The sequence below is a fragment of the Lycium barbarum genome, chromosome 9, assembly GCF_019175385.1.
Source record: "Lycium barbarum isolate Lr01 chromosome 9, ASM1917538v2, whole genome shotgun sequence".
NCBI classification, from domain to species: domain Eukaryota; kingdom Viridiplantae; phylum Streptophyta; class Magnoliopsida; order Solanales; family Solanaceae; genus Lycium; species Lycium barbarum.
Genome location: NC_083345.1, coordinates 16,949,761 through 16,975,857, shown reverse-complemented (window position 1 = coordinate 16,975,857; position 26,097 = coordinate 16,949,761). Strand labels below are relative to the sequence as shown.

The following is a 26,097-nucleotide window of genomic DNA, read 5'->3' as shown; positions in this document are numbered from 1 at the left end:
ACCTTCTTTTTATAGGTAAAAGAACTAAAAATAGCATATAAAACATCGATGTATAGTCATTTTTTTCATTTAAATTAAAAAAAAATTATGTTGAACCATTTGTGAGGTGTTTTATACGTGCATATTGAAGTCAATTGGAGCATAACTTTTATCTGGTCTAACAATAGGAAACATTTCTCTTAATAAACCCATTATTAGATTTTTATGAGTACCATACATTTCTCTAATTATATAGTACTCAACCCCTCCCCCCCCCCCCCCCCCCCCGCGCCCAACACCCCTGTTCGTAATATTAGCTTGAGAGCTCCCATTTACCGTGTTCATAACCACTTCCTATCAGACCCTCGAATTCTCCAAGGAAGCATCATCAAATGTTAAAGAGTCGTCTTCAATTGAGGAGTCAGGCATAGCAACTGAGGATATATCATCGCCAAATGAAAATATATGTTCAAGAAAGACGACATCATGAGACACAAACATTTCTTTACTTTTAAAATATCGACTCGCCATCCTTTCTGCCCATGAGGATAACCAAGGAAAAAACATTTTCGGCTTCTTGTATCGACTTTATCTTGGTCCTAGGCTTAGATGAGCATAGCAAGGACAACCAAAAACTCGAATGTAAGCAAGTGAAGGAGGTTTACTAAACAAAAGTCCATATGGCGTTTTTCCATGTAGTAGAGTGGTGGGAGTGCAATTCATTAAGAAGACCATAGTTAAAACACATGCCTCCAAAATTTCACAAGGCAAATTTGCTTGAAATCGCAATGCTTTAGCTACTTCAAAAATGTGTGTCTGTTTCCTTTTGACACGTCCATTTCGTTGAGGAGTTCTAACACAACTCGTTTGTAGAGTTATTCCACGCTTTTTATAAAACTCTGACATTCCCCCTTTTGTAAATTCAAAGCCATTATCGGCACGAATTGTTTTGAAAGTTTTAGAAAATTGTGTTTGAACCATAGCACAAAATTCACGCAACAGTTTTCCAACTTCACTTTTATCCAGCATTAAATACACCCAGACAACTCTACTAAAGTCATCGACAATAATTAAGAAATTATAAGCACCACTAAATGAACAACGACGATATAACCTCATATCATATCATGAATTAAATAAAAAACGACAAGGGCTTTACTATCACTTAATGGAAAAAGGAGTTCTAGTCTGTTTAGCCCGAAAGAAAACATCACAAGCACTACCATCTGTCTTTTCTGAAGGTATATTAACTAAGCCCGACAACATAGATAAATGCTGACTTGAAGGATGCCCCATCCACTGATGCCACAATCTGTATGTCTCCACATAGTATGCGACCTGGTGTGTCTCGTGTGCCACACGTCGGAAATAGGACACCCTATCTCACCGCTCACCCATACCAATCGGCGTCCTCGAAGTGGGTATGTCATGTATCACACACAACTTGTTAGCAAATGTTACATGTCATTTATGATCTACAATTAATGCCCAACTGAAATAAGATTACAAGACACATTTAGCACATAGAACAGGGAAAAAACTTACCTGCACCGGGTGTATGCACCCAATTCAGTTAAGTTAACCAAAGATAATAAACTAAGGTTTAGAGTCCTATTTTTAATAAAGAAAAAATTTAAAACAAGTAGCAAAATTAATAACGTCACATCAGTTAAGTTAGGGTTGCCGTCATCGGATCAATTTTCTTTGCTCATTCGTCTTCTAGCATTCTGCTTACTCCAAAACTTTGCAACATTCTTGAAGTGGGTGGGATTTCAAATTAAGCTTATTAGGAATAAGGAAATTGGCTTCAAACAGGTGATTCCTTAACTTCATACGTAAGTACATATGCATGTAGAAAAAAGCTAAGGTCTATATCTGTTATATTTTAATGAATTATCAAGCATTCTTCTTAATAATCTGAATCAATTTCAACTATTTGATCATCGAATATTATATACGAATTTAAACCAAAAAAGCTAATGTCTCTTTCTGCTACTGCTTTCTTTTATTGTCAATTAGTATTAGTTTAGTCTTTTATATTTTATTACATGAACTTGAGGGAATTTTGGTTATTGTTGCATGTATGTTTCTCCTTTTCTATGATTATACATGTTATAAATATTTTTCTCCTTGTTTGAAATATCAGAATGCCAACTTTTGAGAAGGCAAATAATGCTTAGAGTGACGAAGAATTACTAGAAGGTATTAGAGCGGAAGATGAAAATGAGAAAAACATTCAAGAGGAAGTTTCAGAAAATGTCATAATTGAATTAGAAGGGAAAATGAAAAATCAAATTTTTAAATATGAGAAAGTGGCTTATAATTTATATTGTGAATATGCACATTCCAAAGGTTTCAATGTACGGAAGGATAAGCAATATTATTTTCAAGGTAGCGAAGTGGTTCGAGAAAAACGTTTCGTGTGCTATAGGCATAGGGAAAAAGATGAAAGGCTAAGAAAATCCAATAAGGTGTCATGCAGTCATATTGACACGCTATCAAAATGTCCTGCAATGATAATCTTTAAGCATCAAATTCCTAATAGTCCTTTCACAGTGGATAGATTTATTAAAGAGCATAACAATGAGATGGCTTCACCAAAAAATAGACATTTGTTAAAATCAACTCATTCTATAACTAAAGCCAAAAAGCTAGTTATTGAAAATATGGTTAATGCTAGTATAAAGCCAACTGCAACCTATTCTTACTTGGCAGAAGAAGCTGGAGGGGCTGATGTTTTAGGCAATTCAAAGAAAGATTGTTTTAATTTTATAAACCAGTTGATGAAATCTAAGGTGGAAGCTGGGGATGCTTAAAGTGTTATTAATGAATTTAATAATAGACAAGCGAGTGAAAGTCTCTTTTATAGGGACGTTCAACTTGATTTTGAAGGGCGCATAGCTAACTTTTTTTGGAGAGATGGTCGATCTAGGATTAACTATGAGATTTTTGGAGATATCGTTTATTTTGATACCACATATCGTACAAACAAGTATCGTATGATTCGTGCATCATTTATTGGAATAAATCATCATTGGCAGATTTTTGGTTGCGCTTTTTTATCTGATGAGTCAGCAAAATCTTTCAAATGGTTATTCTCTACATTTTTAAAGTCAATGGGAGGCATTGCACCCCCCCCCCCCCCCCCAAAAAAAAAAAAAACTATTATAACTGATCAAGCTCAAGGAATGGCAATTGCTATTAGAGAAGTGATGTCTGGAACTAGACACAGATTATGTCAATGGCACATATTCCAGAATGCCCCATCTTATTTGGGCTCACTTAATAATGATAAAGGTTTTTCTAAACTTTTCAACAAGTGCATGTGAGAATGTGATTCTATTACTGAGTTTGAAGACACTTGGCAGATAATGCTTACAATGTATAATAGAGAAGAACATAAATGGTTGAAGAATCTTTACAATATTCGACACATATGGTCCACATCTTTTAATAATGATGTCTTTAGTGCTGGATTGAAAGCCTCATCTCGAAGTGAAAGTATTAATCATGTATTAAATGGGCTTGGTTTACTTGAGCACTTATTTGCACATATTTGTCACTAACTACGAGAAAATGCAGTAAATAAGGGGCGACTGAGTGAATAACATGAAGACTTCAACTGTAAACAAGGTAGACCTACTCTTGTTGTAAAAGGTAGTCCAATTTTAGCTCAGGTTTCTACCGTCTACACTCACAAGATTTATAACATGTTTGAGAAATAGTTTCTCAAAGGAGTTGGGGCATGTTATATTGAGGTGCAAGTGTATTGTGATGGTCAAGTGTCCAAATATGAAGTAAGAATGCATAATTCAAGCAAGAATTGGTTTGTGGAGTTGGATTCCAGAACTTTACATGTGACATGCACTTGCAAGAAGTTAGAATCTGTGGGTATTTTATGTGCACGTTGTCTACTATTTTTCACTTCTAATAAGGTTAGAGAAATCCCGGAGAAATATATTTTGAAGAGATGGACCAAAGATGTGAGAAGGAGAATAAAAGATTGGGAAAAGGGTCAAAAATACCCCTCTACTTTGGAAAAGGGGCTAAAAATATCTTCCGAACTTATTTTGGGTCAAAAATACCCCTCCCATCCTTAAAGTTTTCAAATATACCCCTTGACGGAAATTATCCCCTAAAATAACCCGAAATTATTTTTTAAACCCATTCCATCATTAAACCCCACCCAACTAAATAATAACCTATAAGACTCCCTTATTCCCCCAATTCCCTCACACTTCAAACCTACGTATTGGGGGAATAAGGGAATCTTATGGGTTATTAGTTAGTTAGGTCGGGTTTAAAAAATAATTTCGGTTATTTTGGGGATAATTTCCGTCAAGACAGGGGTATATTTGAAAACTTTAAGGATGGGAGGGGTATTTTTGACCCAAAATAAGTTCAGAGGATATTTTTAGCCCTTTTTCCAAAGTAGAAGGGTATTTTTGACCCGTTTCCATAAAAGATTTGCCAAGTAAGAGCTGTTCTAGCAATGGAAACTCATAATCATCTGAGGTTGTTTACACTAATAGTGTGATGAAGACTTGTTACAATCTTGTTTATCTTAGCAAATCTAATACAAAGTGTCGAGAAATATTTCAAAGACATCTCGAAAATGCTTCAGTTGAATTGGATGGCTATCTAGGAAAATTGGACAACACCACTGTTCATTCTTCAGCAAAAAATGGTAAGAAAAATATAGAAGACAAGGTATTGGATCCTCTATATGTAAGGGCACCAGGCGTTCGCAAAGGGTCTATTAAAATCATTGGGAGAAATCCAAAAAGAAAAAAAAACTACTCAATTGACTCGTGGGAGAACTAGTAAGTATTATGTAGGTCTTCATTTGGTAATATACTTTTGTAATAATCTAATTAGTTTTGTTTGATTATAGTGAAATCTCAAAAAGTTGATGCACCGCCAGTAAAAAGTTTGTTTGAGAACAATGTATACACTCGTCAAGCAACATCACCTATATCAGAAGTCAATTTACAAGTGAGTTTTCTTTTATTCTTTTTTCATATAAATTTCTTATGTTAAACAATTGTTCTATATTATTAATTTATCTTGGATTTGTCTTTTTTTAAGGATACTGCTTTTGACTTGGATTTGGATGACTCAAATGTCTCATTTTTAACCTTGTTACAAGATGTTGAGAATACTACACAGGTACTCTCACAACATTAGGGGTAATACAATTATGATTAATATATTTGAATATTTTTTAATTCTAATTATTTCTTATTTGTGTAGCAATCATCTGCAAGTACATGGAAAACAGGATGAAACTACAATTGAAGTGTCATATCTTCACGGAGAATGATGGGATACTATGATTTTGAGGCATTTGGGAAGGAGAATCTAGTTCTTTGATTTTTAGATAGTAGTATATTTACACACATTCGTAAAAGATCCTTAATTTCTTTTGTTGGCTAGTAATTTTTTTTTAGAAAACTTTTGATTGCTTCGTTGGTTAAAGCAATCAAAATTATATTCTTGATTTCTTTTTATTGCTTGTTGAATTTGTGACGAAGATGTGCATTAAGCTTTTTATTTGAAAAAATTCTTGACTAAAATAATGTTATCCTTATATCTGCTAGTTGCAAACAAATTTTTCATTACCGAACTCTTCTTTGTTATTGCAAATTTCTGATTATTATATTTAGGCAGAGTATTTGTCATCTATCACATCCATACTCTTTACAAAGTGATTTTGTGAGGAAACTAGTTGACACGTCTTGATTAGTTTTCGAAATCTATATGTGCAGTGTAGCTATGATTTTCTTGGTGGTTCATGGTTCTAATATTTGCTGAACAATATTTAGATATTGCTTTGTATAAGTGTTTTGTAGCCAAGGAAAGATGTTGCAACTTGCCATTTCCCCAATAGGAACACAGAGAGCCTTCACGCTTTCTGGAATAAGAATCATGTATGAAGAACAACAACATTTGTTTATGTATTGTGAGTGAAGCATTGAAAGGAAATATAGTTATGACCTTTGAGATGTAGTTAATTACTGGCACAAAAGTATTTAAAAAGTAAAAAAAAAAAATACAGTCAATTACTTATCATTAAGAAGATAAAAGAAATAGTGTGAGAATATTTTTATATTATTAACTAAGTTTATGTGCAGAATATTTGGTTAACTAAGGTTAAGTAGCAGTAATAGTTATAGTTAAATAATGTGACAAGTGTCATTTATTTATTAGTTGGGTGTATACATTTGGTGCGGGTAAGTTTTTTCCAACAGAACATTGTGTAATATAAGATTGGATGTCTGTTTAGCACCTCCTCACTTGATAGCTGGTGTTTCGGTACCATCAGGAAGACATACCGGCAGCGGATCAATGTTAACGATATCAAATATCAAGTTTAAATTTCTTGTGACGTGATGAGACGGGCCACTATCAAGCAACCAATGATGAAGCCTATTGATATGTATATCAAGTGTATTGATACGTGCATGTAGAACACTGACATATGCCTTACCAGACAATTTGTCGCAGTCGAAAGACGAAGTTTCAATCAATGATAGAAGTCGATGTGCCTGGTCGGTTGTAGTCGAGCAAAGATGTCTCTAGCCGACTCCCCTTGACCGTATGCAGCGTCTACTGCCATTGCTGCGGCAGTTGGTTGTTGCGTGGCTTGCTGCTGATGCTATAGTTGTGTGAGCAATAGATAGACTTTATCTGCGATATTATTATTGTAAGTATCTATTTAAATACAGTTCATTTGCGGAGCATGGTTGTATGTTTATATTTGTAAGTTTAAGCATTACGCTCATACTTACTATAAGTTGTATATACTCTAAAATTTATGAGCTCATTGATATTTGCTCGAGCTGTCATAACATTTATTCTCTTGTATAATATATTTCATTAGTGAAATATAATTTTTCATTACAATTATAAACATCGAATATAAAAAAAATTATAGCAGATAAGTAAATAAAGTTATATATATATATTATGTTTACATTTAGTTTATTGTTTCTACCAAGAAAAGGGAAAAATACAACATAAATGCATAAAAAAATAAATTAACGTGCTAATAAATATAAAAACTATAAATTAATTGAAAAGAAATCCCTCTCTCTCCGAATACTTCATTGACCTGATACCAAAATCAAAAAAATAAAAATTTCAAAACAATAAATGACCCAATAATTTTCCATTACAAAAACTAAAAGAGAAAGAAAGGATAACATAATATAAAAATAATTTTACTCCAGTAATGAATAAAACCATTATTTTAAAAAGTGTCAAAATTTCTTGAAACCTCATAATCCATATGGAGTGTAATTACATGCTTTATGAAATTTGCAAATTTGTGCTCCCTTTCTATAGCGGTATCAAGCTACCTGCACATCCATATATTACATATATTGATATAATAATATATTTTTTCAACAAAATTTCATGCATTATCTACAAATTCAAAAATAATATGACAGTTAAATGAGAACATGCGGTGTCGAACAAAGGCAACACTTAAGGCATGTATGGAACAAATGTTAGGAAAGAAAAGCTAAAGCATAAGTAATACGTGAGAAAAAATTACAATTTTATATATGTAAGGACGATGAATAGGTGTAATTATAGTACACCTTTGTTATGGTAATTAATTTTGTCAAACTGAATTGCATAAAGTATGAGCAAAGAAACTTTTCATCTCAAAAAGGAAAAAAATGTATCAATGAAAGGGATATGAATAATCCCTTGTCCTTTCACGATTTACGACTAAAGCAAATTAAACATACTAATTGCATAATAAGAGCCCGTTTGGATTGACTTATAAGTTGCTTATAAGCTGTTTTCAGCTTTTTTAGTGTTTGACTGGCCAGCTTAAAGTCATTTTGTGCTTAAAATAATTGGACCCATTTAACTTAGCTTATCTAAAGCAGTTTATAAGCTGAAAACAGCTTATAAGCCAAAAAAAATAAGTTAGACTACCCCAACTTATTTTTTTTAGCTTATAAGTTATTTGCAGCTTATAAGCATAAGCCCATCCAAACAAGCTCTAAGTCTAGAAGTCTAGACTCTTACACTTGAATATTCATTAACCTTTCAAGTTCTATATTCTTATCGTAGAATTTCAGGAGATTATTTATTATTTTTTAATTATACCATTGTGATTGTTGCAACTGTTACACTCCTTTTGTAAAGTAAAAATAATTAAACATATAATTAATAGGAAACATGAAAAGAAAAAGCTAAAAATTTGAGAAAAAAGACAATTCGCTCACTCTCTCTCTCTCTCTCTCTCTCTCTCTCTCTCTCTCTATATATATATATATATATATATATATATATATATATATATATATATTTTCGAAAAATAAAGTATAACTAAATAATCTATACCATGTAAAAGAAAATAATTCTCTATTGATCAAATATTTTTTCATAATTTTCAATGAAGTCTTACAGTAATTATAACAGGTGAAGTGAAAAATGTTTTTGCACATCAAAGTTCATCTATATGCTCTCTATACTTTGGATCATTATGCTTAACTGATTTAATCTCAACTCTCAACTAAACTAATACAATAAACTTTAATAACTCTAAATCCAATTGAACAAAGACCAAAAAGCAGTTACCAAAGAGAAACCTTCAAGTGCCTTTGTTTTACTCTAAATGCATATTCAAAAGGTGTGGAGTTAAATTGCTCCAACCTAATTTGATAGTTCCCATCTAATCCTAAAAAGAGAAAAGCAACATCCCAAACTTTAAAGAAAATAATTAGTATATTGATAAATTAAGAAAACTGATACTAAATGAGTTGTGAGAACAGAGTGAGGAAACAAACACAAAAATGAGAATAACCATGTATAGAGCAAAGTTCAAGGAGAAAAATAAATAAATAAATATATGGGTTATTTTGATGAGGATGAGATGATTGAAAAAATTGCCGAAAATAAATTTTGCCATGAAAAATTGGTTGAAAAATATATTTCACTGTGTTTCTATACCTTTATCATCTCACTTTAACTAATCCCATTATTGTCTCTCTACAAGAGATGTAATCCAAGAAAAAAGTTTATCAGAATTTCTATGCTTAGACTTGTATTCTGCTAGAAGTAAAAAAGGGAAAAGGAGAACATTTACTATATAAATACATGAAATAAAACATCAACCAAAAGGTGAGGAATTTGTACCTTCGGGTATTTCTCAAGGACGATTAACTTCTTCTCTGATATTGTTCAAAAGTCGGGCAATGAAAGTTCGAATATTCAACTTTCCCCTATGAACGCTTATAACGAAACTCAAACAATACATTAAGAATCACACTAAATTTCCCAATCATATATGAAGCAACTATTGGATAGATAATTATTGAAAATAGAAATTCCTAAAAGTAAATCAATAAAAAAATAATTGCAGTGGCCTAAAAAGTAGATCAACCAAAAAATAACTATTATGCAATGGAGTATAGAATTGTTCATGAGGATCTATCAACACTACAACACAACATATTTGTATAATAGGTATAGTGGTGTGATATGTGTAGAAATATTGCATATGAAGCATACAATTCAAACAGCGTACTCAAAGTGTGGAACAAATGCACCGTATGATGAAAACTGATGCTTTTGGTCTTTTTTTGTGGGTTTTAATTCCTTCAAAACAAACGGTTAGTAGGCTTTATTACAAAAAGTAAATGGGCTGGTTATTTAATATAGATTTCTTAGCATTTTAAAAATAGTGATTGAGGAAAATAATAGGAAAAAAGGCAAAAAAACCACAAAGAAAAAATAAACATCAATGGAGGCCATAGAGAGGTGCCACATCATTTTGTCTATGCCTAACTTTATATTATATATAGTTATAAATTTTTCAACAACAGTAAAATTATTTTCTAGCATGAAGTGTATAATTGGGATGGAGCAACTTAAAAAGATGGAGTTTGATAAGGATTCAATTGAAATTCAGTAGTAATACTTTTTGTTATGTACGAGCTATTGAAACCTCCTAATATAACATGAGAATTAGGTGTGACATTTCTAAAATTTCTTGTACAAATTCCTCTCATTCACTGGGTATAACCACCTCCATTGGGATTGATCGCGGTCAATTAATTTTGTGACCCTTTAAGATATTTTTAAAAAATTCTATTAAAATTCTCAAAAGATCTTCTTGTTATAGGTAAAGATCTAAAAATAACATATAAAATAGGGAAAAGGGCAAAAAATACCCCTCTACTTTGGAAAAAGGGCTAAAAATATCCTCTATTATAAATTTCGATCAAAAATACCCCTCCTGTTATTAAGTTTTCAAATATACCCCGGTCTTAACGGAAATTCCCTTCATAACCCGATTTCATTTTTAAACCCGGTCCATTTAAACCCGACCCAACTAAATAAAAAAGCCATATGGGTTGCCCACTCCTGTGCCTAGTGGCTAAAGATGTAGTACTCGAGAACAAGTTGGTCGCATATGAGTTTTTTATGTAGTTGAGTCAGGTTTAAATGGAGCGGATTTAAAAATAAAGTTGGGTTATGTTGGAGATTTTCATTAAGACAGGGGTATATTTGAAAACTTTAATGACGGGAGGGGTATTTTTGACCCAAATTTATAATGGAGGATATTTTTAACCCTTTTCTCAGAGTAAAAGGGTATTCTTGACCCTTTTCCCTATAAAATATCCATGTATAATTATTCTTTTATTTAAATTTCAAAAGATTATGTTGAACCACTTTGGTCTCTTGAGGTGTTCCATATTAGGGTTGTGCATATTAACGGTTAAACCAATAACCCGAAACGGTTAATGAGTTATTGGGTTAATGGATTAATGATTCGGGTAACGGGTGGTGCCTTGTGGTTATTGGCTTATTGGATCGGGTCATGGTTTGACCATTTTTCTTATTGGGTTACCCGATAACTAATTATTTAATTACAATTTCACCCTTCCGTATATAAAGTCACTTGGTCAGTTGGACTAGGGTTACTTGACTTCCATTTCATAAACAGCGCTTTCAGTTTTGCCCTTTTTCTCTATTCTCAACTCTCAAGTGGCCTGATCTTTATATCAATTCATGTGTGAAGCTTTTACTGAGAAAGTTGCTGCAATTTCATGAGGTGCATTTTATATGGTCAAGCCAGTAGCTAAAGCAAGTAATGCTGTTAGCATGTTGTGTTGTTGTTGTACAAAGTGCTGCAGTAATGAAAAGTATTAGTAAGGAATTTAATGAGTACAAAAAGTTCAAAGTAGTTGTTGTAGAAAATGTCATCAAAGATGGTAAGAGTAAGAATTAGTAGAGGTACTTGACTGAATTGGAAGTTTAGTTTGGTTGGTTAATTATCTGTAATTAAGTAGCCGTTTGGCCATAAAAATTATTCACTTTTTTCCGGAAAATTTTTCATTTTTTTTTACTTTTGGGCGTTTGGATACCAAAAACAAAAAAAACTTGTTTTTCAAAAAAATTTCACTTTTTTACAATTACATTTCACTAAAAATTACAATTTCAAAAACTATGGCCAAACACAACTCCAACTCCAACTCTAACTTCAAAAATTTCAAAAAAAGTGAATTTGTTTTTGGTATTTACGGCCAAACGGCACCTAAGTTTTGTGCTATTGTTCTTGTTTTTGTTATGTAGCGGTGGGTCAAGCCATTTTTTTTATGGGTTCTTTCTTCTTGAAAAAATTTCGCGCGAAATCTTAACGGTTAAACCGATAACCCAGTAACCAATATCTTAACGGTTTAACATGTTTATAAATTGATTACAGATAAATTTAACCGATAACTATCGGACCCGAATCGAATCACCAGATACGCAGCCCTAAATCCATATTGAAGTCAATTGGAGTCAAAAATTTATCTGATATAACAATAGTGAACATATAAATTATCGCTCGATAATTAGATTTATGACAAATTAGAGTTGCAGGCTGCGGGGTTAAATATTATAGCTGATTGGGACAAACTGAAAGAAGGAAAAAGATAGTTAAGATGGCGAGTGGGAGAGCAGTAGAAGCACTTAGAGCTTACAGATCAGTACTGAAAGCCACTCACAAAGCCTTCGCCGGCGATACTTTCATGCTCCAAAAATCCGCCGCGGAGGTCAGAAACAATTTCGAGGAGAATCGCCACGTCACCTCCGATGCTGACATTCAAAGGCTCTTAGATGACGCCAATGATGCATCTGAGTTCATTTCCACCATGATTGTCCAAGCTAAATCTACCCCCGACGGTGCTTTCGGTAAACAAATAAATCTATTACTGCGTTTATCAATTTCCTGAGCTGTTACTTGATATTATGGGGTGTGCTCAGTTGGACACACACCAGGTGTTTGTTAAAATGCCGCAAAGGCATTTTTTTTTTCCTTCCGGTGCTTTCGGTAATTAAAAAAACTTAATCTGATATAATTATTGCGTTTATCAATTTCCTGTGCTATTTGTTAATAGACCTTAATACATACAAACAATGTATAGTTTTGGTTTCATACCTTAAAACTAATTGTTCCTCCTCATATATCTGTAAAATTTAATGTATTTCAAAACCAATGAATTCCCAAGTTTGAATCTCAGAAAGTTGAGGCTGAGATACTCCATTTTTCTCGGATAAAGTTCGATTCCCATGGCCGCAAAATCACTGGTTGCATGTAAAAGAGAGAGCCACAAGTGCAGGCCATCAGGGGATTTGCCAAGATACGGCCCAGATTGTCTCAGTGCCTGATTTTGTTAATTGAGAAGATGGAAAAAAGCTGAACGAAAGGTTATCATATTTCCCACCTGAAAATTTTCCAAAGCTGATTTTGGATAAACATCAACATCCTCATCCTTCTTTTGTTGGAACCGAAGGTTCTTCATTCCCAATTTATTGCTCCCCATGTTGAGCATTTTTTTTTTTTTTGATTAAGCACCTGGTGTCCGGGTCTCTTTGAGCCCCGACTAATCCCGGGGGTGCACAGGCCCTCGGCAAGGAGTTTCCCGCAAGTGCACCACGGGTAATTCAGGGTTTTTACCCCAGTCTGATGGCCCTCAGAAATTGTTTGCACCCAATGGGTTTCGAACTTGAGACCATGTTGAGCATTTTTTGCTCCCCATGTTGAGCAGTTTTTGCTCCTAGTCGATAGCTTCAAAAGCTATACAGGTAGCTTTCATCACCATTCCCCCTTCCCATTGATTCTATTGAAGAGCACAGGAGACAAATTGCACCTACAGATACAGTCTTTCTTTTTCATTTTTTCTAGTTGTGGAATTTTTCTCACCCCACTTTTTTTTCTTCATACATACAAAAAATAAAATAAAATTATCTTCTTTGGTTCTTGGTATTTGGAACACTATGTTTGTGAAAATCACTAGGAAGTTACTATAGTGGAGGTTGGTTCTTGCTTAGACGTAATTCAACTTTAACAGTTAGCTTTCAATATTTTTACTCTTAAAATTGCCCTCCTCCATTTTAGATGACTTAATCTAATAGCTGGAAAAGTGTAAATTGCTACATATACGGACATTACTAAGTATTTCACAGTGCCTTGTGTTTTTCAAAATTGTGCAATCAAATGGTCTATGTGAAAAAATAAAGTAAAAAAATGTATCTTTTTTGCCAAGCTTAGACAAATGGAGAAGGGTGAGGGGTGGTGTTTTAACCAATGTGTAGGGTGTCTAGAGAGAAGAATATAAGGTCTATTAAGTTTCCATGCATTGGTTCACTTCTGCTGCCTCTTTTACCAATAATTGGAATGTTGTTTGCTGCAGTGGTGAAGCCTGAGAAAGAACATGCTGGAGCAACGCTCGAGGTTCCTTCTGAAGAGATTCTTAAGAAGTTTGCTTGAGCATATTACAAGGAAGCTCAGAGCATTTAGACTGCTGTGCTGGCGTTTTATCTTTCATAAACCGTGAGTTTGTCTTTTGAGTCTCTCCACTTGGAATTTTCTCGGAGATTCTGCTTTCTCAAAGGTCATTGCACTTCAATTTTTTCTGTTTTTGTTACATTTAGACCATAATTAGTGGATATTGCATCCATCTATCTATCTCTCTCTCCTCTGTCTCGCCACAACCACTTTAGAAAGCAAGCAGACGTCCAGCTTTGCTTAAACATAGCTATTGTGATAAATGATTGAAAGGTTAGTTGAACTAACTATGCCACTAAAAAGAGTTAAGTTTTATTTATTGACATTGTAAATTATTTGCATAATGCGTGTATTATGCCCTGCTCCAAATAGGGTATAAATCCTCCTTTCACCAACTAATGCACAGTGTGAACATCTACCTATAATTGGCCTTTATGTGATCTGATTGTGTAGATATTTTTTATTTCATCAGTGGATAAAACTCCAGAGAGGAAAGTAGTAGACCAAAACAGGCTCGGTCTTTTGCCTAAAGGATTCATTAGCATATAAATTATTAGAACTTATACAGGGACATTACTGGCATACACCTTGCACGGACGATCCTGTTGACAAGCTCCTACTTTGGTATAGTTGGTTATAAAGTGATCTCACTAATTTTTATTGGTCACATAGAAAATAGTACCCCAAAAGATTGCTCCCTTTTTTGCCCAAAGGAACTTTCTTGAATAGGGACATTGCTACCATTTCCCTTATAAGATGATCATTGACGAGATCCCGAGGCTTTAGTTAAACGGCATAGGGCATAGGTAGTACAGAGTGTGTTGTAAGAACTTTCGCGAGTTTGAACCTGGCTGTTGAACCAAGTTTGGCACTTAAGCGGAGAGGATATCCCTGAGTTTTGAAGATGAAACAATGGCTGTTGACCATATTTTTTCCACCTTATGTCCTGGGCATTTGTAAAAAGGGCAATAATCTCCACCATTGATTGTGAACTTGGACCGTCCCATACTTTGGCATACTGCTAAGCATCATTATCTCATTGTCTAGTCACTTTATCTTATGATATCAGATATTAGCAGTTGCTCATTATCCCTTGAGCTAAAAATATTTATACTATCATGTTATCCTGGGAATAATGCTCAAATAAAAATCCGCTTATTTCAATCCGAGTTAACTAGTAATTAGCCTTAGTATTTGTAGTAAGATGAGGCCCTGAAGTATACAGGTGCAAATATATACATGGGCAAGGAGAGATCTTTTTTTGTTTCCTACCCGTTTTGGAAATTTGACTAATCCAAATTCGCATTGTGTAAGGCTCATTAAAGGAAGAAATGCTTTCTGCTCGGACTTTTTCCGTTCTCAGAGCTCGAACGCAAGACTTCTGGTTAAGCGTGAAGGGATTCATCCCTCTGTAATCCTGAGTGGTGGCAAAGGAGACGTGACATTGTTATTTACCATTTTTTTGCGCGGATTCCCCTTCTTTTGGGGTGGTCTTTAATTTTTGCCTCTCAAATTGTTAGTCTTTAATTTTTCCCTTCGCTTAAAAAAGTGGACGAAAATGCCCCGAGGTTCTGGGTTCGAACTCCCGCTTAGTAAAAAATTAAAAAAAAAAAATCGCAAGGCAAGGCTTTGGGAAAAGTTTGCCTTATGCGGCATAGGTTGCCTTGGCATAACTAAAAGTCCGCCTTATAAGGCAATCTCTGCCGGATTCGGCAGAACTTTATCTATGCCTTAAGACAACCTATGCCGCATAAGGCAGACTTTTCCAAAAGCCTTGCTTTGCGATTTTATTTTTTATTTTTATGCCTGAGCTGGGATTTAAACCCAGAACCTCAGGGTATTCTAGGGGAAGGTCAAAAATTAAAGACTAGCAATTTGAGGTACAAAAATTAAAGACCACCCCGAATAAGGGGCATTCCAGCGAATTGCCCTAATTTACTCTGGTTCGATCAGTGTTTCTTCTAATAACAACATCGTCCCCTATGGCCCCCTCCCTTTAAATTCCAGGGCTCAAGATGGGCCACTATAAAAAAGACCAATATGCATCCTTCTCAGGGGCCAAATTAGTTCAGATTTATAATGAGACTGAATTCAGGATAGACTCCTGAGCAATTAAATTAGGGAAAACATCACTAATTGTCCGCCTAACCCAAACTAATTACCCGCCGATGCCCCCTCCCAAATTATTTTTGCTTCTGCCCAAGCCAACCCAAACTAATTACCCGACGTGCCCCCTCGCCCAAACCCCTTCCTGTATGACATCATCAGAGTATATTTATATATCATGATGATATTATGGAGGACTAAGAGAACGACCGAAGCAGTCCTCCATGATATCATCTCAGTCATTTATATATCACGATGGTACCATGATCCTGAGGAGTGTCTCATTGAAGGACTGAAACAGTCCTTCATGGTACCATCACAATATATTTATATAAGACAATTGTATTATAGAGGTTTTTTTTTTTAGAAAAGTGTCTTTTTAGATAAATGAACATGATCATCCATAATACCATCTCAGTATGTTTATATACCATGATGGTATTATGGAGGACTAAGAGAAGGACTGAAGCAGTCTTCGATGATACCATCTCAGTATATTTATATACTATGTTGGTATTATAATTTAGGGGCATCTCGGGTAAATAGTTTTATTTTTTGTGGGATACGAAAGTAATTTGGAGGGGTGGGGGGTGGGAGAGTATGGGCGGATAATTATTTTGGTTTGAGGGGGCACACACGTTCTTTCCCATTAATTTAGTTACTTTTCTTGTTTCAAAAGTGTACATCTTCATCAAAAAAAAAAATGGTATCCATTGTCAGATCGGATCTTAGTCTTTGGAAACATTTGATTCAATGTGCTAATTATGCGAAGATTGTAATGTATAGATTGTTTAGGGCGGATTTTTTTTTTTTTTTTTTTTTTTTTTTTTTTTTTTTTTTATCCTAAATTGACATGGGAACCCGCAGTCGCTACCCTTCGAGTGCGCACAGGGTAAATCCAGCTCCTTGCAATAGCTCGCAAACCACACAGGAGAGATAACCCACACTAGGCAAGTCCAGTGCGACGAGCTCGACCTAGAAGGCAAATCCCTTGCTGTCGTAGGCAGGGATTTTCGAACTTGAGACCTCCATTATGAAAGCCCCATGCTCAACCAACCGAGCCACCCTTGTGGGTGCGGGGTGCTAAAATACTGATTTTGGGACTGTTGTTTAAGATGTAGCAAAAGTTATTTTTTTTTGCAAATATTTCACTTTGAAACCATTTCTGATATACGAGATTGAAATTGTAAAAATTCGTCTATGAAGATTGGGAAACTTTGGTCATTTTTTGCCTAAAGTGTGGCTTTATGAAGGCCAAACTTCGGACATCTTAATTGAAGTTTGGTTTGACTTACAAACGCCAACTTCATGCATTTTTATTGATGTTGTAGCTCTAACAAGGCCAAACGTTGGACATTTTTTCTCTGAAGTTATGGCCTGGCAAGGCGAAACTTCAGATGTATAATGGTTGACTTCAAACATGTAATGGCTTGCCAAGGCCAATCTCGGGCATTTGTGACTGAAGTAGTGAGTTGTGATTCGCAAGGCTAAACTTTAGACGTTTATGACTTTGGCAAGGCCAAACTTCAAACATGTAATGGTTGCACTTCTTACATTTTCGCATGAAGTTCAAACATATGTACATTGTACTTCAAACTTTTTGGCATGAAGTTCAGGCGAACTTTATTTTTCGAATTTCACAATTCCACCCGAAGTAAAACTCTTTTAGCCGAATATGCCAGGCCTAGGACTCTTTACTCAAGTCTCTTTTCTGTTTTCTAATTAATATTTTATTCGTATAGTAGATTTGATTGAATGTATAAATCGCAAGTTATGAGAAAAGAAAGTTCCAAACTGGAAATAAAATTAGAGGAAGAAGCTGACATCTCTTCATTGACTGCTGATAGCCATGCCAGCACGAGCCATATATTATGCAAGTTAGAGCTCCTAACACCAAAATCTACCTCAAATGGGCTTAAATTTGAAACATAAATTTAAAATATCATAAAGAATAGAGGGCAATTTACAGGATTGTCCTTCGCTGAGGGTGGTCTTTAACTTTTGCCCCTCAAATTAGTGGTCTTTAACTTTTGCCCTTCGTCAAAAATTCTTTAGTTTCGAGTTCGAACTCCCGCTCAGTTAAATTTTTTTAAAAAAATCGCAAGGTAGAGTTTGGATTCGCCTTAAGGTAAAATAAGGCAGTAAGGTAGAGTTCTGGGTAATTTTGCCTTAAGGCAGAGTTTTGAAGCAAAATTCTGTCCTGCGTTTTTTTTTTTTTACTGAACTGGGGTTCGAACCCACAACCTCGGGATATTAGGCGAAAGGCAAAACTTAAAGGCCACCAATTTGAAGGGCAAAAATTAAAGACCACCCCAAATAAAGGTCAATCTGTGCAAAAAAAATGAAGAACAAACTCAATCATCAATTTGCCAAAATAATAACATATCTAACGAACTCATTTTACAACAATGGTGATTTGCCTATAATTTTCAAGCTTTTTCAACAATGCCTACCTAAATTAAACTTATTTTCATTTTCGAGATCAAGTTTTACTTCTTTAAAGCATTATACTTGGTATAAGTTGAAAAAATATTACTGTATAGCAACTAAAAAGGAGGTGTAGCTAAGCTTTCAGTACCAATTAACTTTTCTAAAATATGTGGGCACAATTAAATGAGAGGACACAAAGAAATCATGCCATGTCCACTTTAGTCAAATTAGATCTGTTAAGAAGATTTTTAAGCAATGTCTGACTGTTTAGGTTGAGAATGTTGATAGTTCGACAGGCAATTACACTAGTTGCGATCTGGTTCCAGAAATCTTCCCACTCACCAAATCATCTGCAATCACTACTTAGTTTCCTTTTCAATCAGCATTTCTTTTTATTATAAGATTAATTTTACGGATAATCATCCATTTTTTGTTAGTTGCATAAAAAGTTATAAAATTATTTTAGAGCAAAAAAATTCTCAAGTATGTCTATATTTCATCTCATGTAATACTACTATTATTATTAGTCCGTTATAAAAAAGAATAATATAATTTTATATCTAAAGATATTTAACTTTATATTTATATTTATATTTTACTATAAGATATCTAACTTAAAATATTATATTTTACTCTTAAACTTTTTTATAGTCACATAGGAGTATAGTTAACACTACGAGTTTAACAAAATCATTTATTTTTTAAATATGAACTTAAAAAGAAAATTATTCATAGTTAGTATAATCAAGTAGGCGTTTGGACATGAATTGAACAATATTTGAAAAAACTAGTTCAGTCAAACCTCTCTGTAGCAGCATTGTTGGATCTGAAATTTTTCAGCTGTTATAGAGAATGACTGTGAGTCCGAAATTTTACAATTGTTATAGAGAATGGTTGTTATACACCCATAACAACATTGACATTTAAATAATTTTTTGCTGTTATAGGCAAAAAAAATGCATAAAATTTAATTTTCATTTTTAATTGTCAAATTTTAAGCTTAATCATACTTTATATAACGAAGGAAAATCGTTTAATGATGAAAAAATATATATTCACATGATATTTTTCTTGTTATAAATAGTGTATTAAATGATCAAATATTTAGTCATAATTTCTACACTTATTATTGATAATCATAGATATTTTATTTTTATGAAGATGGTTAATTATTATATTATTAAAAAAAGAAGACAGTTGTTATATGGGGGGTAATTTTACAAAGAGCGTACTGTTATAAAATTGGATGTTGCTGTTATAGGTGAAATGTTGTTATAGAGAAGTAAAATTTAACATAAAAAATTGATTCCAAAAAAATTTAGCAGTTATAGAGAGGTGTTATTATATGCGGGTGCTGTTATAGAGAGGTTAGACTGTATTTAAAGTTGAAGCTAAAATATAATAAATTTAAAAGTTGAATTGTGTTTGTACATGTATTTTACTTGAGATTTTAAAAAAAAAAATTACGAGGAGAAAAAAATTCACTTATCTTCAAAAACTAACAAGAAAACACCGACATATCAAAACAATATTTTAAAATGTTTTTGATAAAAAAAAAAAGTCATGTGCCGTGCTGTTTCAGTTTAACCCAGAAGGAGGGGTTAAATGGACGGTCCGAAAAAGTTAATGTAGTTGAAAGGAGTGGCTAAGATTAGGATTTCAATTTGCAAATGTAGGCGAGTGAAGCGCGTGGAATTACAACTGAGCCGCCTTCAATAGTGGGGAACAGTACACTGACACGTGGAAGGCAAAGGTTTCCCTTCCTCGTCCTTCAATTTGAAGGCAGTCTTGTCGTGTCCTGTGGGCCCCCACTACTTTAATTGGGCCACCCTGCTGGCCCAAATAAAATGTCTCCTTATTAAGCTTGGTCAATCTTTCCTTCCTAACCTGTTGGACTAACATCCATCACTGAAGGTGACAGCACATTTTTACTTTTTTTATCCTCAGAAAATTATTCCTACTTTTTATATTGTTTACCCAAGGAGGAACCTATTTCTAACATATGATATGATAGTTATTCCAACATTTTTATACTCATATGGCCGTGTTGCAAAGGAATTTAGAAAGTCTAAGATCAATTACAATAGGAAGACTTGAAGAGTGGTCAAGTCATGGTGACATGACATTGTTGATGCTCGAGATGGACGCGAGTTTATCAAGCAAGGGTGAATTATAAAATAGTAAAAGTGAAAAAAAATTGCTTAATTGTTGTCAAGCTAACGAATTTATTTTAAGAGAATTGTTGCATTGAAAAGAATACTCCGATCCACTTAATTCTAAAAATATGAATTCAAAACGTCAAAACTCACTAATTGTTGGCATGAATCATGATTAAAGATATTTTTGTTGTGAGAGTAAATCTCAAATTGCAAGAGACACAGCCAAAAGGGAATAGAGAGGGAAAGACAGAGTGGGGTTTATTAATTATTGAAAGGGAAACACAAAAGTTTGGAATTTGAGGTGAAAGACAAAATCCCCACAATGTGTCGGCAAAGTTATCTAAGGTTATTTTTGAAAACTAAAAATTGGAGAAGGTGTTAACATACTATCTTCATATAATAGATTAGCACATGTAGTAGTGCAATTTACTATTCTCTCCGTCCCAAAATAAGTATTTTTTAGCTCATTACATGCTCATAAAAAATTAATAAATACATTATTTCAGTATAGTTTACAATTAACCCTTTTGACTATTAGTAATTTTTTCTCGAGAATTAAGCATATTAAGTAGCAGTTCATTAATATAAATGTATAATTGGAAAATAATACTTAATTTTGTCTTGAATTCTAAAGCGATTATTATTTTTGGGCAAACATAAATAGCTAAAACAATACTATTTTGGGACGGAGAGAGTATGATGGATCACGCTTAAACCTATGTGGCTCCACTAATGTCTCAAATTGAATCAATCTCGTTAAGTTTAGCAGAGAACACGCCTTGATCTCAGTCAGGTTTGAAGAAAAAACAGCACTGTACCATTCTTGGAAGAACCTTTAGTCTTATGACTCACATGCTGCTAAATTGATAGTTTCAATGTTCTTGTATCATTTCGAAAGTGAATATATCTCTTAGTACGTAGAAGTTATGGGTGACCAAGAATTTTATTTTATTTTATTTTATTTTTTATATGCGTTTATCATAAGTTAGAAATCGACTCTGATAGTATCTCGCCGTTAATATTCTTTGCATAGCATTCACAATATTTCCTTTTGACTAAGCGTCAAGTTAATTTATCTAGTAATTGAAGAGAAATATTTTAATAGAGTAAATGCTAGTAATCTTTTTCCATTTTCGTAAGTGAGATAAACGTAAAATAATGTTAATCGCGAATTGCCAAATACTCCTTAAAGAAGGTCAACGTTAACCAAAAAAAACGCCACCTACTTTGAAGGGATCTGTTCAAAATTTTCCACTAGCCAATATATACTGGCCAAGATTCTAATTGTTGCAATTGTTAGGTCGTAGTAACACCCTTTATTATTTGATTTTTTTTTTTCCTAAATGAATCTGGCAAACCTGCTTATTGTGACAATAGAATTATTGGCAGAATTTACCAAATAACTAGAATTTAATATTTTCCAAGGAGTAGACTTGATTTTGCATCCGACCTATTCTAGTTGTTTTTCTTTCTTAAGGTTTTTGCATAGCTCTAAAGAAAAATATTTGATAGCTTTGGTCATTAGAGTATTCATCTTTTATCTCTCCTTAGACGTCTCATTCAATGAATATATCACTAATGGGAGTATTAAACAATGTTTTTAAACGTTAAATAAGTCTAATTTATCAAAACAATTAATATTTGAAACTAAATAGAGTACAATGCACCAGAAAAGAACGAGCCTACCAATTTTGATGAGAGAAAAAAAAGTTGAAAATGTAATATCCCATGTGTTAGGACTACCTAAATATTAGGAAATACTACAAAATAAGCAAATTTAATAGCAGAGTCTACAAGAGAAGCAAAGGGAAGTCCCTTCCCATGTGAGATTCTTAGGACGGGCATAGAGCTTGTTTGGATGGCTTATGCCTGTTTACCCCGAAATCGGATAGTCAATTGAATTTGTAAGTGGATATAGGATATGTGTTTGGATCTTGATGTATGTTAGATAGGGAAAATGTATATGCGAGAGTTCCTCAATAAAATGGCTAATGATGGCGATTTGCTATGAATACAAACGTTTATAAACAATGTGGGATAATTGATGGAATAAACACAATATAAATATAAATAAATGGCCTCTGCCGAATCAGATATTGAAAGAGAGATTGTATGCATGAACTCTTTTATTATAAATGTTCTTGGAAAGTAAAGGAGCCAACCCCCCTAAAGGAGGGGGATATGCCCTATTTATAGTGTCACCTTCATGAGTCTCATACAATGGGAACTAATAAAATAATAGTAGCAAGGACAGCTCTGCACGGATTTGGTGGGATTAGACTGACGGCGCCGTCTGACACACGCATGGTAGGTAGTTGACTATGGCAGGACGCTACTGGCGCATGGCCCGCATGCAATGGCCACACGGACCAACGGCTGCTCGGACAAACGACCATGATTGCTCGGGTCAACGGGCTTGGATGCTCGGGTCATCGGGCTTGGCCATTTCAACGACGTCGAAGGCAGACCTGTCGGTGTCCTTGCCCATCTCCGGCCCAAGCATTACCCCGTTCAAGGGCGAATAGTATCCCGCGCATTCTCATTCCTTCCTCTGGTTCCTCGCTCCACTGATTCGCCTCATATCCGGTTTTTACCGTATACAGATAGCCCCCACACTTCTCGGATCTCCGATCTGCCGGAGTAACGGGGAGTGGATAAATTCCTAAACCGGTGGTTCTGTCAGCCCGACGTTATCTTCGTATTTTGACGGGAACGGTTGCGTAACGCGTCCCCTTTTATCGGCCACGTGTCTCGCCCCTGATGGTCCACTTCTGTCAACCGCCTTTTTCACGTCGTTTCGAGTCGCTTCGTATTAATGACGGAGACACGTGGCGCCGTCTGATTGGTCATCCTCGGTAACCGTTCCTTTCCCATGCCTATATAAGGCCTTTTACCCCTTTACTTTGCCATTTCCACGCTCTGCATCTTCTTCAAATTCACTTCTTTTCTGCGTTTTTTCCACTTGTACCACACACAATTAACTCCACATTTGGTCTCCCTATTGATTCATTGCTTCACACTACGTGCAAAAGAACCAACTTTGTCACAACTGCCGTCGAATATTCTTTGCTCGAGCGTCGCCGTTTCACACTTTGCCTCTTCTCGAACCATCAGTCCCTTCGTTCTTCTTAAGTTCCTCTCTTCGATCTTCTTTCTTTCATATTTTCAAGATGTCCGGATCTACTTCCCATGACGCTCCACTGATGTCGTCCCCGGGGGCCGAGCCCGCGTCTCCGGCTAAGTTCGAGCCCACGGCTTCGGATATCATACCGGCTAAATTCAATTTCAACAAAGATCTTGAGGCCGAAAAGCCTTCTTCTGTTTCAGATAGGGGATTCGGCGTAAGGCGGTATCCCTCATCTATTACCGAGGAGAAGCTCGACATAGTCCGGGCCGACTGCGGGTGGGACACCCGTCCAGTTAGGGTTTTTGCCCCCGGGCCAGACGAATCTGTTACCGACCATCGTGAAGGGTTTTTGTACGCTTACACATACCCCTTCACTCTCAAACTCGACCCCCCGGTGGACCCGGTCATTCTCGACATGTGCCGTACTTACGGCGTTACGCTGGCTCAAATCGGCCTAAATATTTGGAGGGTCGTAGCGTGTCTCCGGTTGTTGGCCAACAACGTCGAGAAGGAGTTCACACTGGCCCATCTGATACTCCTATATTCCCCGAGGCTGTTCCGGGGTGGCGTAATGAAACTGGCCAAGCGCAGCCGGAATCCATTTTTCTCGAAAATGGATGAAGACAAAGACCGGGGATGGTTGGAGCGATACGTCCGGGTGAAGACCGAGGACATAATTCCTGCCGAGTATGCCTTTCCCGGAGAAGTGGAATAACAAGCGTAAGTCCGAAGTCTCGAACAATTGCTTTAGTATTGCTTCATCGAATTTTGATTCTGCTTTCTCATTGTTCCTTTCTTACTTTTGCCAGCCAATGGGTACGTTCCTCCGGTCATCCAGAATCTGAATGACTGGGTCACTGTGCTCCTCGCCCAGCATCCCTATGACGACCGGACATGGGCTCACCTGTCTTGTGGCCGATGGATCGCCCAAAATCACGGTAGCCTTCTATTTTTATTCTGCTGCATTCCCCTTTATTCGTTCCGTCCTTTGCCCTTTGCTAACATCTTGTCTTTTCTGGTTTGCCTAAGGGCTCGGTAGCCCCCAGATCGGAGTCGGGGACTGCCTCTCCAGCACCGGCGTCTGAATTTGACACAGCGGGTTCTTCCCGTGTTCTCACCGATGTCGCAAAAAGAAAACGGCCTTCTGAAAAGGGGCAGATGCCAAAAAGAAAGAAAGCAAGAAGCGTTGCTCGTCTTTCAAGGGAAAAGGCAGAGCCCGACATCATTGTTCGGAGAGTCGGCTCAGTTCCCTCCGTGGCTCCAATACCGGATGAGGCGGTCTCCGTTCCACCCCTTCCTTCCATGAGCGAAGGACTCTTGGTTCCCGCTCCACATTCAGGTGCGGAAGAAATATTTTCACCAGCTCCTCTTCGGTCGATTGACTTTGTCGACATTTCAGGTGAAACTTCTTCGGAAGACACTCCCCTGCAAAGGAAAAGGTCCGGGGAAACGGCCAATGTCGAAGCCGATAAAAGGACCGCCTCAGTACCGGAGAGCGAAGCCCTCACAGGCGCTCGTCCGTCTCCCGAGCATGATCCTGCTGCAACTACGGAGCCCTCGGCCTTTGCCGAAAATATTGAGGCTGCTTCAAGTTCATCTACCCCGGCTCTGCGGGTGGACGATTTTGATGATATGTTCTCAAGCACCCCCCCTCCCCCCGCTACCGGAGAAGCTGCGGGCTTTGGTCATCTTCCTATTCCTCGGGCCACGAGGCCGGCCAACCGAATCTCCGAATTAGGGGCCAGGGACAGCTTGGTAAATATTTTCCCGGCTCCGAGCGTGGAGCCAAGGAGGACCAGATCGGCCGTAGTCACCGTACCCGAGGACTGCAGCTTTCTATCGCGTCCGGTGGGCGTAGCGAGCTATTTGCGGCCCCTTATCTCTGACTCGGACAGGCGCAAAATGACCGGGCTCACTTGGCAGTGCCTCATTAACGAGGGTATGCACACAAGCAACCGGGTAAGCTCTTCTCTCTTCCTTGTTCAGTTTATCTGTGGATTTTATCCTTACTTCGCCTGAGCCTTCTGATCTGTTTCACCTGCAGAGTGTGGTGCTGGTTAATGAAGCTTTCATCCGTGCCCAACATGAGATAGATGATCTTCGAGGCCAACTGGATGCCCAAGGCCGAGAAACGGAGAAATACAGGCATCTTCTTTAGGAGAAGGAGGAAGAGTTGAATCTGGCGGCCGTGCTGGCCAACCTTCGTCCCGAGCTCGATGTGGCTAAGGACGAAAACCGTCGTTTGAAGAGCGAACTGGCCGCTATGACCGACTATAACCGGAGCCTTGAGGCTGAAAAGATCGGCCTTAGTCGGGATAAAGCCCAGTTTTCCTCGAGGCTAGATGAGCTCGAGACCACGGTTTCCCGACTCCGGGGGGAGCTGGACTCGGTGAAGGCTAATGCAACGGGCCTGGCCGAGAGGAACCGGCAGCTCGAGTCCGAGGCTGCTTTGTCCAAGGAGCGCAAGAGGGTGTTCGAAGAGAAAGCCGAGGAGC

The 26,097-nt window shown here is 36.3% G+C and overlaps 2 protein-coding genes across 2 annotated transcripts; both read left to right on the top strand.

Moving 5' to 3' along the window:
* Positions 1-1,147: 1,147 nt before the first annotated feature.
* On the top strand, positions 1,148-2,795 carry LOC132611704 (uncharacterized). The gene is made up of 2 exons (XM_060326089.1): positions 1,148-1,220; positions 2,332-2,795. Exons 1-2 carry the CDS (start codon positions 1,148-1,150, stop codon positions 2,793-2,795), a joined length of 537 nt encoding a protein of 178 aa, XP_060182072.1.
* Positions 2,796-11,778: 8,983 nt separating this feature from the next.
* On the top strand, positions 11,779-14,124 carry LOC132610845 (mitochondrial zinc maintenance protein 1, mitochondrial). The gene is made up of 2 exons (XM_060325253.1): positions 11,779-12,183; positions 13,686-14,124. The coding sequence occupies exons 1-2, from the start codon at positions 11,934-11,936 to the stop codon at positions 13,760-13,762; spliced, it is 327 nt and encodes a 108-aa protein (XP_060181236.1). The 5' UTR covers positions 11,779-11,933; the 3' UTR covers positions 13,763-14,124.
* Positions 14,125-26,097: the final 11,973 nt, after the last annotated feature.

What these genes read in the sequence shown, in the direction of transcription:
- LOC132611704 (XM_060326089.1), top strand. Translation starts at nt 1,148, where the DNA reads ATGGAAAAAGGAGTTCTAGTCTGTTTAGCCCGAAAGAAAACATCACAA. An exon ending in ACCATCTGTCTTTTCTGAAG is followed by an intron (nt 1,221 to 2,331) that starts GTATATTAACTA and finishes CACATTCCAAAG; the next exon opens with GTTTCAATGTACGGAAGGAT.
- LOC132610845 (XM_060325253.1), top strand. Translation starts at nt 11,934, where the DNA reads ATGGCGAGTGGGAGAGCAGTAGAAGCACTTAGAGCTTACAGATCAGTA. An exon ending in TACCCCCGACGGTGCTTTCG is followed by an intron (nt 12,184 to 13,685) that starts GTAAACAAATAA and finishes TGTTTGCTGCAG; the next exon opens with TGGTGAAGCCTGAGAAAGAA.